General features: G+C 40.6%; 1 protein-coding gene across 2 annotated transcripts in view; it reads left to right on the top strand.

The window, feature by feature from the left end:
• The first annotated feature begins 2,885 nt into the window (after positions 1–2,885).
• The window catches only part of rhbdl3 (rhomboid, veinlet-like 3 (Drosophila)), a 72,119-nt gene continuing 60,718 nt past the window's right edge, over positions 2,886–14,286 (top strand). Inside the window, exons 1-4 of one of the 2 annotated variants that reach the window (XM_085459652.1) lie at positions 2,886–3,005; positions 4,226–4,402; positions 4,601–5,147; positions 5,720–5,743. In XM_085459652.1, the coding sequence (XP_085315778.1) occupies positions 5,007–5,147; positions 5,720–5,743 (165 nt within the window). In that variant the 5' untranslated portion in view covers positions 2,886–3,005; positions 4,226–4,402; positions 4,601–5,006. The remainder of the gene's footprint in view (positions 3,006–4,225; positions 4,403–4,600; positions 5,148–5,719; positions 5,744–14,286) is intronic. The other variant, XM_085459653.1, reaches the window with a different exon arrangement.

A 14,286-nucleotide genomic window follows, 5' to 3' on the forward strand; every position in this document is an offset into this window, starting at 1 on the left:
TCGATGTGCTGTCTTTTTGTCTGCTGCGGCTCTGCAGAGAGCGCCAGTTATTGCTCTCTGAGAAACTTGAATCGTGAGAAAACCTGTCTTTGCTTAGAATAACAGCCTTACTTCTTACTCTCTAGCTGTGATGTCTCCTACTGAAAACCTGATCGGGCTGTGGCTTAGAAAATTTCAATATTTTTTTCTCAAATTTTTTGTTTTTCTACAAAGTTTGAAAAAAGCAAAATTTATACTGTAAGTAATTTAAAGTCCTACAAGCATGGATGGATGGATGGATGATTTTAATTACCAGGTAATTAGCAGGTAATTCAGTTTTTTTAAGCAGAAAAATAAAGTAATATTCTGCATGTTTTAGGGAAAGGGCCATATTATGAAGTGGCTTAGGCAACCAACCAAAGACAACCAATGATATACAACATCAGATTCAACATACTTACATATCGACCAATGAGGCACCAGCAAGAATTAGCTGGGCATATATTAACCACCTAATTAATGTGAACCACAACATTTGAACTGTTGACTGTCATATGTTTTACCCTGGTGACTGGTCAAACACTCTAAGTCACTCCATAATCTGCATAGTTATATATTTAATGTTGTTGCTAGTTTTTCAGCTAAAATAACTAAAGATACTCACTACTTGAAGTCACATACAGTGTAGTTTATTTCTTCTTTACTGTAAAATACCTGAAGTTACTTGCTACCCAAAATTACAATCAAAATGTTTCTTCCTTCCTGTAAAAACCCAAATTAGTACCACCTTATCCCAGTGCACTTTCTGGTATGTATTTCAGAATAAACTACATTGAAATTCCTGGGAGTTTCCGTTTAAATCTCTGGGAATTTTAGTTTCTATTAATTACTACTGTTTTAAAGTCTTTAAGTCTTTTTTCTTATATATATTTTTATATATTTATATATTATATAAAAAGATAACAGATTTGTGATGTTCTTGGTTAAAGCAAATGAATAAATGAGTGAAATAACTTCTGCCATTAGTTCAAATGTCTAGCTAAAATTAATGTGCTTGTATACATTTTAAATAGCAGACTAGTTATAGCAACAGATAATATGAAGTTAAATAAAAAAAATAGTGTTTTCTACAGCAGACAGTGGTCATAGTAGCTAAAACTACTCAATAATGGAAACTTTTTAAAACACTTAACCTAATTAAACTTAGTCAGCATCTGTTACTGCAAGTATGGGATATGCAAAATACACAAACAAATAAATAAATGAATACAAAACATAAAAATGGAGAGAAGAAAAACAACATTTAAATAATTAACAATCAATGAGTCCATCACTGATTCACTCAGTCACTTTAATTTCAGTGCAAATAAACACTTTCACACCATCAGGAATGGTGTTAATAAAGAGCAGTTGGTGCCTGCAAACAGCCCTGAGCTACACGGATGCGAAAAGAAAGTGATACAGTTCAGGTCTTCATTTATAGATGAGCTAAGTTCCCCCACATAGCAGGTGTTTTTCTAACCAAACATCTTGTCTCTCTCTGTTTCTTCTTCACACTCTCTTTCCTCATCACCTCTGTCCTTTCCCTCTGTCTCTTGGGTTACAGCTCTTCAGCTGATGTTAACACATGACCTGTGAAAGCCACCTCAAAGCTGGTTTTGTACTTGTTTTAAATGGAAATTCCTGGGCTGTCTGCAGCTGTTGAGACAATAAGTTTGCCGGTTCTCTGGTGTCTTTTATGATTTTATGCCTGGTTTTATAGTTGAAAAGATCAATTCTGGCTGAGCTTTACAATAAGACAGGGTGTCATGAAAAAGTAGTTACCACCTCCTTGATTTCTTAGGTTTTTGCATATTTGTCACAAATCAGTGCATCGTCAGCCTTGTGTGAAAAACAAATTTCCCACAATTAACTGTGATTATGCATGTTTGTTTGAAAGCTGACTTTAATTTCATTAGCCACACTGAAGCCTAATTAAAGCCACTTAAACAGAATCTTTCTGACAAAGTGAAGCAGGTAAAAGATCTCAAAAAGCATCATGCCACAATCTAAAGAAACAGCTGAGAATCAAAGTCATTGACATCAATCCATCTAAAAAAGCGTTTCATTTTTATAAGGCTCTGGGACTCCAGCGAACCACAGAGACAGCCATTATCCAAACTTTGTGAACCTTTGTGAAGTAGTGAAGCTTCCCAGCAGTGCCCATCCTACGACAATGACAACAACAGAGACTCAATGACAAATCAAAGAAACCAGAACAACATCTAAAGAACTGCAGGCCTCACTTGCCTCAGTTCAGTGTTCACAATTTAGCAACAAGAGAGAAGTGCACATCCATGGGAGAGATCCAGTATGAATAAATCACTAGTGACCAAAAAGAACACAAAGGTTCATCTCAGATTTGTAAAAAACCCATCAAATGTTTTGATGATTCCCAAGGCTTTTAGAAAATATTCTGTAGACTGAAGAGACAAATGCTGCTTTATAAAAAGAACATCATAAAGTCAAACATGGTGGTGGTAGTGTGATGGTCTGGGGCTGTGTTTCTGCTTCAGGATATAAATAGAAGTGCAAATCAGATCGTAAGGTGTCGCTCATGCATCTGCTTCACCTGCACGGAGATGGTCATGTGAGGTAATGAAGAGTGAATTATTTGTGCAACCTACAGTAAGTTCAAAAAACTGCCATTAAACTTTTTTCTCTCCAGTGCACAAAAAGCACAAAATAAGAATACAGAATCTCAACACTGGGTCTGGTGACCTTTGGCCAATTATTCTGTTTTCCTCCTTTTTTAAGCAACATGACAAAGTTCAGCTTTAATCCCACGTTGTTGTGTGGGAGTCAGGGAGAGACCCCCAGGGTTAAAAATATCAACTGGTCATATGGTTACCATGGTAATGCGAACACGAAGTACCTGGGGGAGGTTTACTTGATGGATACTGATCAACCCACACACTGCAGACCACATAATTTCTCCTCATACATGGCTTCCACCCAACTATTATGTTTGTTTGATGTCTCCTCAGGTAATTGGTATGTGTTTGTCTGAGGTGGGGCCCCTGCTTTTTGTAGCTGCGGGCTGGAGGGGACATTTTATATCCCTCTAAATAAAACGGAATTTATAGCTTTGGACACTCCCTCCTTCCCGCTTTTAGACTGAAGCGATTTTGTATGCTGTTTTTTGGGGCATGATTAATTAGTGTTTATAGCACAATAGAGCTGTATGCCAAGTGCTTGCTTACTGTTGTGTTGAGTTTGTCTTCGAGATTTTTTTGGAATCTTTACCTTGAAATAAAATCGTGAATGTAGACTTTTACAGTAATTTTGTGCTATAAAAATAAAGTTAAATGAATGGACTGTTTTAGATTAGATGGATCAGACCAAACGTGAAATGCTCACTCTAGCTGCAAATATTAACAGGGAAATGTTGAACCAAGATACTATGTCTGTAGTTTTTATTTGAGCATATGGTGGGACATTAAGCGAGGGTCCTCCCTTAGGAAATTTTAAGTGTCATAAACTTAACTTTATGAATTTCTTCACCAGTGTATGCATGGAAAACAAAACACATAGTGGATTACAATGCAGTGATTCTCTCTGGCATTCTCCATCATTTTTAAGAGTAATTGTCAGCTTTTGGCGCATAATTACCTTTACCTCAGAAGATTCTGTGGTTAAACCTTATTTTTGCATGAATATTTTATGCTTAATATTTATATTTTGGGAGCAAATTGCTTAAGAACAAACACCTGCCTGCTCCAGAAGTATTCTTTGCTTAGTAATGTTATCGTGTTTTCCCAAAATAAACCATCTGCTTCCTTAATGTTTTACGGGGAGGAAGAGATTAGGGCAAGTGCATGTTCTAATTGTTGGGTGGATGGGGCTTGTCTTTTGGGTACAGCTGTGCTCGACAGCTACAAAAGTCTTTTAAAACAAGACTTTTCCACAAACAATACAAATAAAAATAAGTAAAAAATAAAAAATGAGCATGTTGTATTCCATATGGTCACACTTAAGCAGTAAAGATGAACACAAGTCGTTACGATCGTGCACAAATCACCCTAAACCCCACGAGCCAGCGACAGCCAGCTGCTCGCTCAGGGAGCCGGAGTTCCTCGAAACCCCCGAGAGGCAGTGGCTGGTGATCCCTCCTCACCGCCGGCCAAATCTCTCCCTTTCTCCCTCCCTTCCCTTATCTCTCCGCCCCCACCTTCCCTCTCTTCTTCACTCCCTCTGTGCCTGGAAGGACGTATGCGGATGGAGCAGAGTCGCGGCGTCTCCTGGAGCTGATCCAACCATCCCGTCTGAGGCGGTCGTTTTGTGCCCCCCGCCCCCTAGTGAGGTTTCTTGCACGGCGCACGGTGGAGAAACCAGACGGCCTTTCCCGCTCTGCGCCGTCGACCGGCAGAAAACAGCGTGCCAGGTAACGTGACGCACCACAAAAAAGAAGCTGGCACATAACTGAACTTCTCTCCCAGTGTGCCATGTGCCCACGCTTCTGAAGTAGACTTTTACCTCTGCCCGGAGAGGCCATACGAGACTTCATAGGTCGATGTCGTCATCCCTTTTCAGGGTTTCATGTTGTTGTCACTACTGATGATGTAATTATTTTTTTTTTCAGTTTGATCTGCGTTCTGCTGCTGCTGCGTCGCACCTCTCGAAGTGAGAAGACTCGCTCTGCCAATGTGCGTCCCCAGCATCGCAAACTTGGATCGTCGCCTCTTTTCGCGGAAAGACTCATCTCCACCTCTGAAAACCTTTTGTCACTGCTGACTAACGATGTATTGACAAATTGTGTGACACTGTATGGATACTTTTTTTTATCATCCCCTAACTGGCTTTTACTAAACTGTCAGACGTCAACTTCTCCCTTGCGGATGAAGCTTTGCTTGCTCTGTCTATGTGAAAGTGCGTCGGGCATAACCGGAGTGCGCACACGTTTAATTCATCGCGGCGGGAGCATGGGATTTTAAACTACAGCATGTGGAGTCGTTCCTAAGGACCGCATCGCTGCTCTCCGTGGGTGTATGGAGAAGAGCAGCCTGAGAATGACAGGCGGAACCCGGGAGGCGCCGGTGAACATCTCTCCGGCGGTGGCGGCCAACGCAGAAGGCGAGGAGATCGAGGTTTTGGAAAGTACCGAAGTCATCCCAGTGGCTCCAGAAGAAGTAGGTCTACACAATGTGGCGTCAAGTGAACACATGACCCCTGTAACCTTTTGACATTTTCACAGTTATGAATCAGGACCTTCAGCTTCTTTTTCTTTGAGCGAAGTTAAACACAGTCCCTCTAAAATTAATTTCAGAAAGTCATTTGTCCCTAAATTCAGTGGCACAACTGACAAAAACAAGCGTTTTACAAAGACACGAGATGGAATTTAAAATACTGTTTATTCTTTTGAGAGCCGAGTTAGTAAAAGCACCCAGCACTTTGCTTCATCTTTTCCAAAGACACACGCTCACAGCATACTACCTTTTACACATAATGAGGCACACTTTTGGTACCTTGTTATCTTTTGCTGCGGCTCATTGACCGTAATGATCAGATAATAGCTGCATGTGATCGCAAGACTGCAATTATGGCAAATGCTTAGTGAAGGAAGCCCTTTTGGCCGAGATTCATCATTATCAAACAGGTGCTTCCCTCCTGTCTGGTACCTGTTTCTGAGTTTATTTTTCTTCCCATCTATTCCTCTTATTCATTGCTTCAAACGCTCTTTTTCTCTTTTTACTTGTCTCAGCAATGGAAGTCTCTGTTTGACAAGGTATGTATCACAACCTTTAGTCCTTTAGGCTTGACTTTTCATATGCATGTTTCACTCATCGTGGAACTGTGTTGTCTCTGAAGGTGCTCATCTGTGTGTGAACTGTTGGTGACCTATGTCTTAATCTTTATTATCCGCTCCAAGCAACACAGATATATTAATCTGTTAAAAACGGCATTGTCTTGCTTAAAGGTCATGAAACATAGGAAAGATTTAGCAAGATCAGGATTGCAGGATTGCACCAGAGGCAACGATATTTAATATTAAAAACTCCATATTTAGTGCGCTTTAGTGTGAATTGCCCATGGATCATGACCTTATCATTGTAAATGTGCTGTAACAGTGGCTTAATCACTAACAGAAGTGATTTAAACCTGCGCTGGGGGATTTTGCAAACTGGTAAAGGAAATGACATACAAAAGCAACAAAAAAAAATTTAGATTTTAGAAATATGATGCAAATATTTTCTGTTCAGCTATCACAAGTGCCTACTTAATATTTTTTATAGTTTCAAAATACTGCTAAACTTTGATCAGTTCCACAAAAAAGTAGCATCAGAGTTTCGTGGGGTTAATTGACTTGAATCCTGAGTCTTTTTTCCCTCCAGTCCCAGTTTATGAATTAGGATGAGTTGATAAATATATTTTCAGATCAAAATCTTGCCTACTGCAGCTTTAAATCCTTCGCCCGCTGGGTATGACGGCATAATGTGTAACCAGGTCGAATCGCTGTCAAACCAAACTCGTGGAGAAGAGGGGGCTGTGGTGGTTGTGTCATTAACTGATATCGGCCCCAGTAATACAATTAGGACGATACACCTGGATGGATTGATCTGTGAGTCAGAGCAGTCTTGTAAGAAACACATGCCACCATGCACACACACATGCACAGACACACACAAACGAGAAACCCCAGGAGAAGAGAAACAGCGACTGGCTGATCATGCAAGCAGCAGGTCTGACAGGACTGACAGACGGCAAATGAGCCCCCCTCTATCACACAAACACACGCACACTTATGCCCACACAGCTTGCAGTGTGTGCGACTACTGCATCACCTGCTCGGCATAGGGCCCCCCACTTTCTCATGTGGGGAATTGTGTGCATATTTATGTGTGTGTGTGCGTGAGTGCAGTGGTCAGCTGGGATTTTTAGGGTTGAGACTGAGGCTCGTGTCAGCCTCACTTTTAAGGGGGAGACAGAGGTCCCGTGGGATTATGGTGTGTGTGTGTAAGTGATGGCGGCATTAAGTGGGCCTCTCAAGCCGCTGTCTCCATGTGTGCTGCACAGCTTGGAGTTTCCTCAAGTGGGCGTCGGTCAGAAAAAAGCAAATGGCAGGGTCTCTACTCACCGTGGTAGCAACAAATATCCTTTCACTCTTTCGGTCTCCTTTCCTTCTTGGTTCACACAATGAGTTGGTCCATTTGTCAAGGGGCTGACCTCGGGGACCCCCAGCTTCTGTGAAGCGACAAGAGAAATGATGGGCCACTGAAGACCAGGAAAAGAAGGCTTTTAATCCACCCTGGCAGCCCGTGTTACTGCATGTGGAACAAAAGATGAAAGCTACTGAAAAACAAAGAGCAAGATCCAAAGATTTATGAGTAAAGATACACATTTCAAAGTTCATCTGTATGTGTGGAAGTCTATTTCATGTGTTGGATACTTTATTTGGTAAATATAAGATGTGAATGAATAGAAATATGTATGGTTCAGAGATGTGGAACAAGGGAAGAGAGGGGTGTGACATGCAACAGGTCACCAAACAAGTTTTCAAAACAAAGAAAAGTCATGACTTAGTGGACTGACCGGTAAGAGGTCAATCAAGTACAGGTAACAAAGTCCTTTCTTCACGTTTATAACATATTATCATCGTATTTGAGGACAGCTGAGAACATCTGTCGATTCTAAACGAAAAAAAAAGAGCAGTTTTTCTTGGCTGACAGGTTGTATACATTTGTTTCTTTAAAAGATATCCCAGTATGTAAACTTGAAAATGCCTCACGAATGAAAATCTCACCTTCTAATAACTAGATGTTACAAATCAGCTAAAAATACAGCGTCTAATGTTGAGGACAATGATGCATCTTTTCTGTTAATCAGTCCTGACACCTCTGTATGGTCTCGACAGCGCGCATTTTATCCTGTCATCTCTCTCAGTGATGTTTGCACAGCAAAGAAACTACAGGATCATTTTCTCTCATTCTTTTCAGCCTCACTCTTTGGCTTTGCTCCCAACTCTTTAAAGCAGTTTGAGCTGTGTAAAAAAAAAACAACCCTTTGCCATCCTATCAATTTTACCAGCTCCCACGTGACTCTGTACATACAGCTATCATTTCTGGATTTCAGACCATTGGGGACAGGAATCAAAGTGCTGCGTTGCTCTGTTTCCCCCTCACTCCTCTCTCCAGTCCCTGGAGAGGATTTTGTTGCTGTATAAGTGCTTTCTTTCTCTGCACACAGGAAGCAAGAGAGCAAACCTCAGAATGCTTTGATTCATGTTTCCCATCGCCTGAAACAAACATCGAGACTCAACACAGACACAGGCGATATCTAATGAAGCAGAGGAGATGCTGTTAGCGCGGACAGCAGCTGCACTGCCCTCGCTCTCCCTCATAATCAAAGTGTCCCAGCCTCTGTTTGTCCTCTAGACACACAAATCTGAAAAGGCTGCAGTCATTGTAGCGTGATTACACACGGCACATGTCATCAGAAGAAAAAGAAAGGGCCCTTTACAGATTCTTCTTTCTACCCTGACTGATTTGCACACCAGAGCTCAGATAATGATGTTTCTTTTTTTTCTTTTTCTTTTTTTGAAGGTTTCTGTGGATTTAATCAATCCAGTTTATGTCTAGGATTTATTTGATAAACCATATTAAGCATGTTTAAATCACACGGTAAAATGGAGGAAACACATTTGTTTTGCTCAGCCAGGGAAGGCACATCAGATGGCTTTTTATGTGTGACTGGGAGCGCTAAAGATTTCTTTTTCAACCCGCTGGTAAAAAAAGTGTCTAAAAAGCGTCTCTCTCCTTTAGCTGTCTTGACCTAGATGGTGATTTTCTTACAATATTGATTGCGAAGAGCTACGTACACACAGCAAAGACTCAAAGTTATTATTTACCGGGGCTGGGACTATATCTGCGTTTGCGATTGCTGATAGTAGAAGTCCCCAGATGTACTGATTGCGACGTGGCTCAGCTCAAATGAGATGAAGCACCTGTAAAGGCAGGATCTATACAAACCATAGATTGTCTTCCTCTTCTTTAGAAACTTTTCTTTAGCTAACTCTCGACTGAAGACGCACAACAGGATTGTTTGTCAATTCTCATAAATTGTCAGTGAATACTAATACATCTTTGATTCTGTGTGTGTGTTTGTTTATGTGCAATCCATAAGTGTGTCCACAGATGCCTTTGTGTTGACAGCATGCTCCCAATGCCACTTCGAAAATCCCCCAGGCATGCGCCCACAGGAGCTTAGTGATTAAACACTTTCACATGTCTGCATACTTTCCGTGAAAGTGTTTCCCTTTTAACTTCATGGTTGGTGGCAAAGAAAATCCCAAAACAACTGACTGGAGCCACATAAAGCAATGTCTTATAGTTCTTTTAGGAAGGTTGTCTAGCTGGGGAGATACAGTATACAGTACATGTCATTTCTTTTTATTCTTCCTGGAAAATGGGAAGTAGATACAGTTATTTATCAAAACGTGAGGAAAAAACAAAGTTTGTTCAGTTCTAATGAGCTTGAAATTAGTATGTGGTATGACTGCCTTTATTCTTCATCACAGCCTGAACTCTTCTTATTTCTGGAAGTAGTCTTCAGGAACAGTTCTCCGGGCCTCCTGAAGGAGATTCAAAGCTCTTCTTTGGATGTTGGCTGCCTTTTTTCTTTCACATTTTCTGTAAAGATGATCCCAGAGAGGTCACAGCTCCGGGGAGGCCAATCAATGACTGATATTGTTCCATTGTGTGCTTTTCTGTCAGGGTATGTTTTTACTGCACTGGCAGTTCGTTTGGAATCATTGTGCTGAAAGATAAGGCTATGGCCAATCACAATGTTTACAGATGGTGTTGCATTTGGTCAAATCCGAATTCATAAATCCATCAATTTCAAAAGATCCCCAACCCCACTGTCTAAAATGAACGAGCCTTCACCGTGTTTTCCAGATGGCTGTAGACTCTCACTGTTGGGCTTCTCTCCTGAGTCCTCTGATTATTTGAACCAAAAATGTCAAGTTTGGATTCATCACTCCATAAGACCTGTTACCAGTGATTTTCAGTCCAATTTGTGTGTCATTTGGCATCCCTCAGCCTTTTCTCCCTGTTTCACTTCCTTAAGAATGGATTCTTGACAGCCATCCTTCATTTGGGACCATTTCTGATGAGGCTTCAGTGAACCATAGATGGATCAACTGAAGGGCCAACTCTAGCAAGGCCTTTGTTGGATTGTTATTATTATTTTTTGTTGCTGTTTTTCTTTTGGATGTGGCTTGAAGATACTGCTCATCTTCTGTAGTGTCTTTTTTTCACCTTCACATGTCCAGTTTCCTCAAATTATTTAGTGACACGCGGCACACAAAAATATTGATCAATGGCTCTTCAATAATCATGTTTTTGGTGAAGAAAAAGTATCAGATGATGTTATTTTTGGAATTTAAAAAAATAGATTCAGCTAAATAATTGGAACACATTTTGTGTTTTAGCGACATGCTGCAAATAACGAAATACCTAAATACACAGAGATTGGTTCTTTGCTAAGTTGTCTGTTAAGTCTAGAAAAAAAGGTTCATCCCTTGATTTAGGTTCCTTTTTTGTGCTTCAATGATTCACAGCTCGGTGTAAAGTGATTTAACAGTGAAAATGGCCAGGTATAGGGATTGGCAACACGTTCTCACTTGAACATAAGCAAAGAAGTGGATATGTCAAAAGAAAAACTTCAGGAAAGTGTGGAGAATTATTGCTCAACAACAATAAAAATGACAAGCAAGTCTGACTACATGGTAGCAAAATCCAAATAAATTAGACTGGCTCAATACTTTTGCACATTAGTGTATATTTTCCTGTAAACTGCTGGTTAGTGCCTCCTTCCTCATGACCCGTATATTCTAAAAGATGTCAAGCATGACTGATCGAGGGGAAACCACGAACTTTGTGAATGATGGGCGTAGCCTCCTAGCATCATATACTGGATTTGGGCTCTGGCTCAACGTTAATTTTTGGCCGCCGATGCTGTCGTTGCACAGACACATATCTTATAATTAGTGTTAAGTAACATTCAAACACGGGGTCACCTAATTCTAGTATGCAGATAAACAAGTTATCAAGCAAAAATCTTAAAGGTGATATTTAGCAACTCTGTTGCCACTTAATCTGAAACAATGCACACCATAGGAAACAAGGATATCATGTTGTCTGAGTAAATGAGCGAATGGTCCACCACCCAGTTGACTGGCACTTAATGGAAAGCCAACTGGGAAGCCTCAGCTGCTATTAGCGGTGCATGCAGGGAGAGGATGTCTCGACACGCCCCATCAGTTTTACTTACACTAAAAACAGAAGGAGGTTTAGACAATGAGACAACAGCAGTGAGTGAATCTAGTGGTAGTTAGGTATTGTGTTTGAAGAGGGTAAGGCCTGCATCATTTCAAAGAATGGCACCCGCAGACTGTAAAGGATAAATCATAAGGACCTTTGCCGCTCCCCATTTTCAAGAAATCTGAGACTAGATCAGATGGTCAATGTTTGACCAAAATATTTCCAGGACAGGCGTTTTTTCCCTGTATTTGTACCTTTTATGTCCTTGATATCAATTAGCTTCTAATTGCTTTCTGTGTATAAATTTACTTATTAGTGTTTCTCTCTTTTATCCACATTATTTTTAGTATCCTGATGTGTTTATGAGCCTAATTGCCTCTGACACATACACAGATGGCGAGGTCACAGTTTGCTGACCTGCTCATCCAACGGCACACATGTGATTGACACCAGCTGAGTCCTGGAGATGAGCCAACGACAAACACTTTTTGAAGTGTGTTGTCTCGATTCAGGATCCTGAAAGCAAAATACACTCCGCCTCATTTTTATTGCAAAGCGCCTGGCCTGTGCGGTGATGAAATAACAGAGAGAGCCTCAAACATTTTCATTGAAAGATTTAATCAGTGCTCATCTTTCCCCCACTCCTTTGCCGCTCCCCTGCTCAGCTCTAAATAGATTTCCTTAATGAAAGGCACAGTTCCAGTTGGCGGAGTGTGAAAACAGTTTCTGCTTTTTTGCAGAGGTAAAAATAGCCGCCTTGTCTGTCGATCTGTAAATGAGAGATAGACGATGCACCGGTTTATTTGTAATTGGCTACAGTGTGCAAAACACAGCAGTGACATGAATCCGAGGTGTCTCTTTTGATAGCTGAATGGCTCGGTAATTTGGCAACCTCCATATGCCGTGTGTTTGTATGCATGTGCATCTAGTAGATTTGTACACACCGGTCCTGAGAATGTAAATCCATTACTAGAAGTCAAGGGAGAGCAGTGAAGAAGGCGGGGTATGCCTATTGCCTTTTAGGACCAATGCCAGTGCGTACATTCTGATGGGGCTTCTTCACAAATCATCCCTGACTGGTCTGCTTTCTACGTTCTCTTTCATCTCACTTATTACCTCTCTGTCTCTTGTCTCGTTCTTCTGAAATGCGATTTGCCATCAGAGTTAAGTGGATGACACTGCAGATGTGACAAGGCTTCAGTCTCTGTCTGCTCATCAGTGCTTTTATTTAATCTCTTTCCATTAGCTCTGTTCACAGATCCACACATCACCATGCACTAGCTCATCAATGATACAATAACAGCCCAAAAACTGAAGGGCTACAGACGAAAAACATCAAATCAGTGGCTGATAAAGGAGCCTGAGGTATTGTTTTCAGCAAGGCTACATATATTGTGATTGTGAGCCGAGTGCGTGTCTATGTCACTGCTGACACAGCTCACAATAAGCTATTTTTTGTCTGGAAGATCATGTTGTAGTCTCTCTAGCTGTGAGATTGTGAGAGTTTTGGCTGAAACTGGGTTCTAGTTTATTCCTGAATGATGGCTTTTGTTGGTAACCTGTCATTTTTGCACTGTTTTTAACCATTAATGCGGTGGCATTTCTCAACACCACTTATCAATGTTGGGATGGTTTAGTTAGCTCTGATGGTTAAAACAGAAGAGTTAAATTTTAAGAGAAAAGCTTGGTCCCGCTCTGTGCTGTATGTGCCAGCATGACATAAACTCTGGATCCTTTATTGCTCAATGTTACGCTTGTAGGCTGCCTGCAGTCAGCCCGCAGGCTCTGGCCTAAGCTACACAAAATGACTGTTTGATTGTTATGGTCCTGTTAAGCCACTGGGCTTTGCATAGGGCAAAGCACATCCAGTGTGCTCCCGAAAGCCAGCTTAACCTGCAAACACGATTTATACGTGAAAAAAAATCTTTTCATGTTGCAGCATGAAAAGAATTCTCCACATTCTCCTTTTCTCCTTATTTATTCATCATAATAAATCATAATAACAAGATTTAGCTATCAGCCAATGTTCGGACATCAAACAAACACATTTGCTTACTTTGTTTAGTCTCAGGTATCCAGACTTGTTTTGTCCTCTCCTGCTTTACACAAGCATGTTTTGCTGTCATCTTTTATTTGTTATTTGAACAAAAGTGCCAAAAGGATTTGCTTTTTATAATTATCAAACAGGAATACAACCTTGAAAATTATAGAAGAAAATAGATAGATCTAGCTTTTTCAACACAGCCAATTAGCAGGCATGCTGCAAAAGGTTTTAGTGAGAAAAAAATAACCAAAGCTTATTTTCACCCATAAATAAAGCCAATCTAAGATTTCAAAAATTCTGTTTTTTAGGTTTGAAAACCAGATTTAAGGGGCAATCGCAAAGGAAGCACTTTGCTCAATGTACATCGCTTTGTTGCTGACAACTGGTAGCTTCTAGGCTCGAGGTTGCTCTACACTTTATGGCCAAAAGTATTGGGTTGCACCTCTTAATCTTTGAATTCAAGTGTTTTTGGTCCAGTTGTCATAGATATTTCATGATCAACTATAACTGATATTATTGCAGTGTGGAACATAGCATATATAAAAAAGATGGAGTTATCGAGTCAGGTTAACTCATGAATCATTATTCACTTCTACTAAACAGAAAGCACAACTCAAGTATCAACACGCATAATAGATCATCAACCAGACATGCCAGTGCTCAGGAGAACAATTCCACTGAAAGAAATAGATCTCAGCTCAGCTGAGAAGTGGCCGATTTTATAAAGTCAAGAACAGAGTTTCCGAGTGAGGTATGTTGAGGTGCTTAGTGTGTAAGAGTCATGAATGCTCTGCTGACTCAGTAACTGCAGCATTCCACATATCCTCTTTTATTAACATCAGCATAAAGACTGTGCACCAGGAGCTTCGTGGGATGGGTTACCTGTAGCCATGAGGCTGCTGTAGGTGTACAGTCCTTTATGATTATTGGTAGGTATTTTCTATATCTTATTTTAAAGTTGAG

The sequence above is a fragment of the Copadichromis virginalis genome, linkage group LG6 (assembly GCF_057382275.1).
Source record: "Copadichromis virginalis isolate Kocher_CV1m ecotype Utaka linkage group LG6, C_Virginalis_male_GT1.1, whole genome shotgun sequence".
Classification (NCBI taxonomy): Eukaryota; Metazoa; Chordata; class Actinopteri; order Cichliformes; family Cichlidae; genus Copadichromis; species Copadichromis virginalis.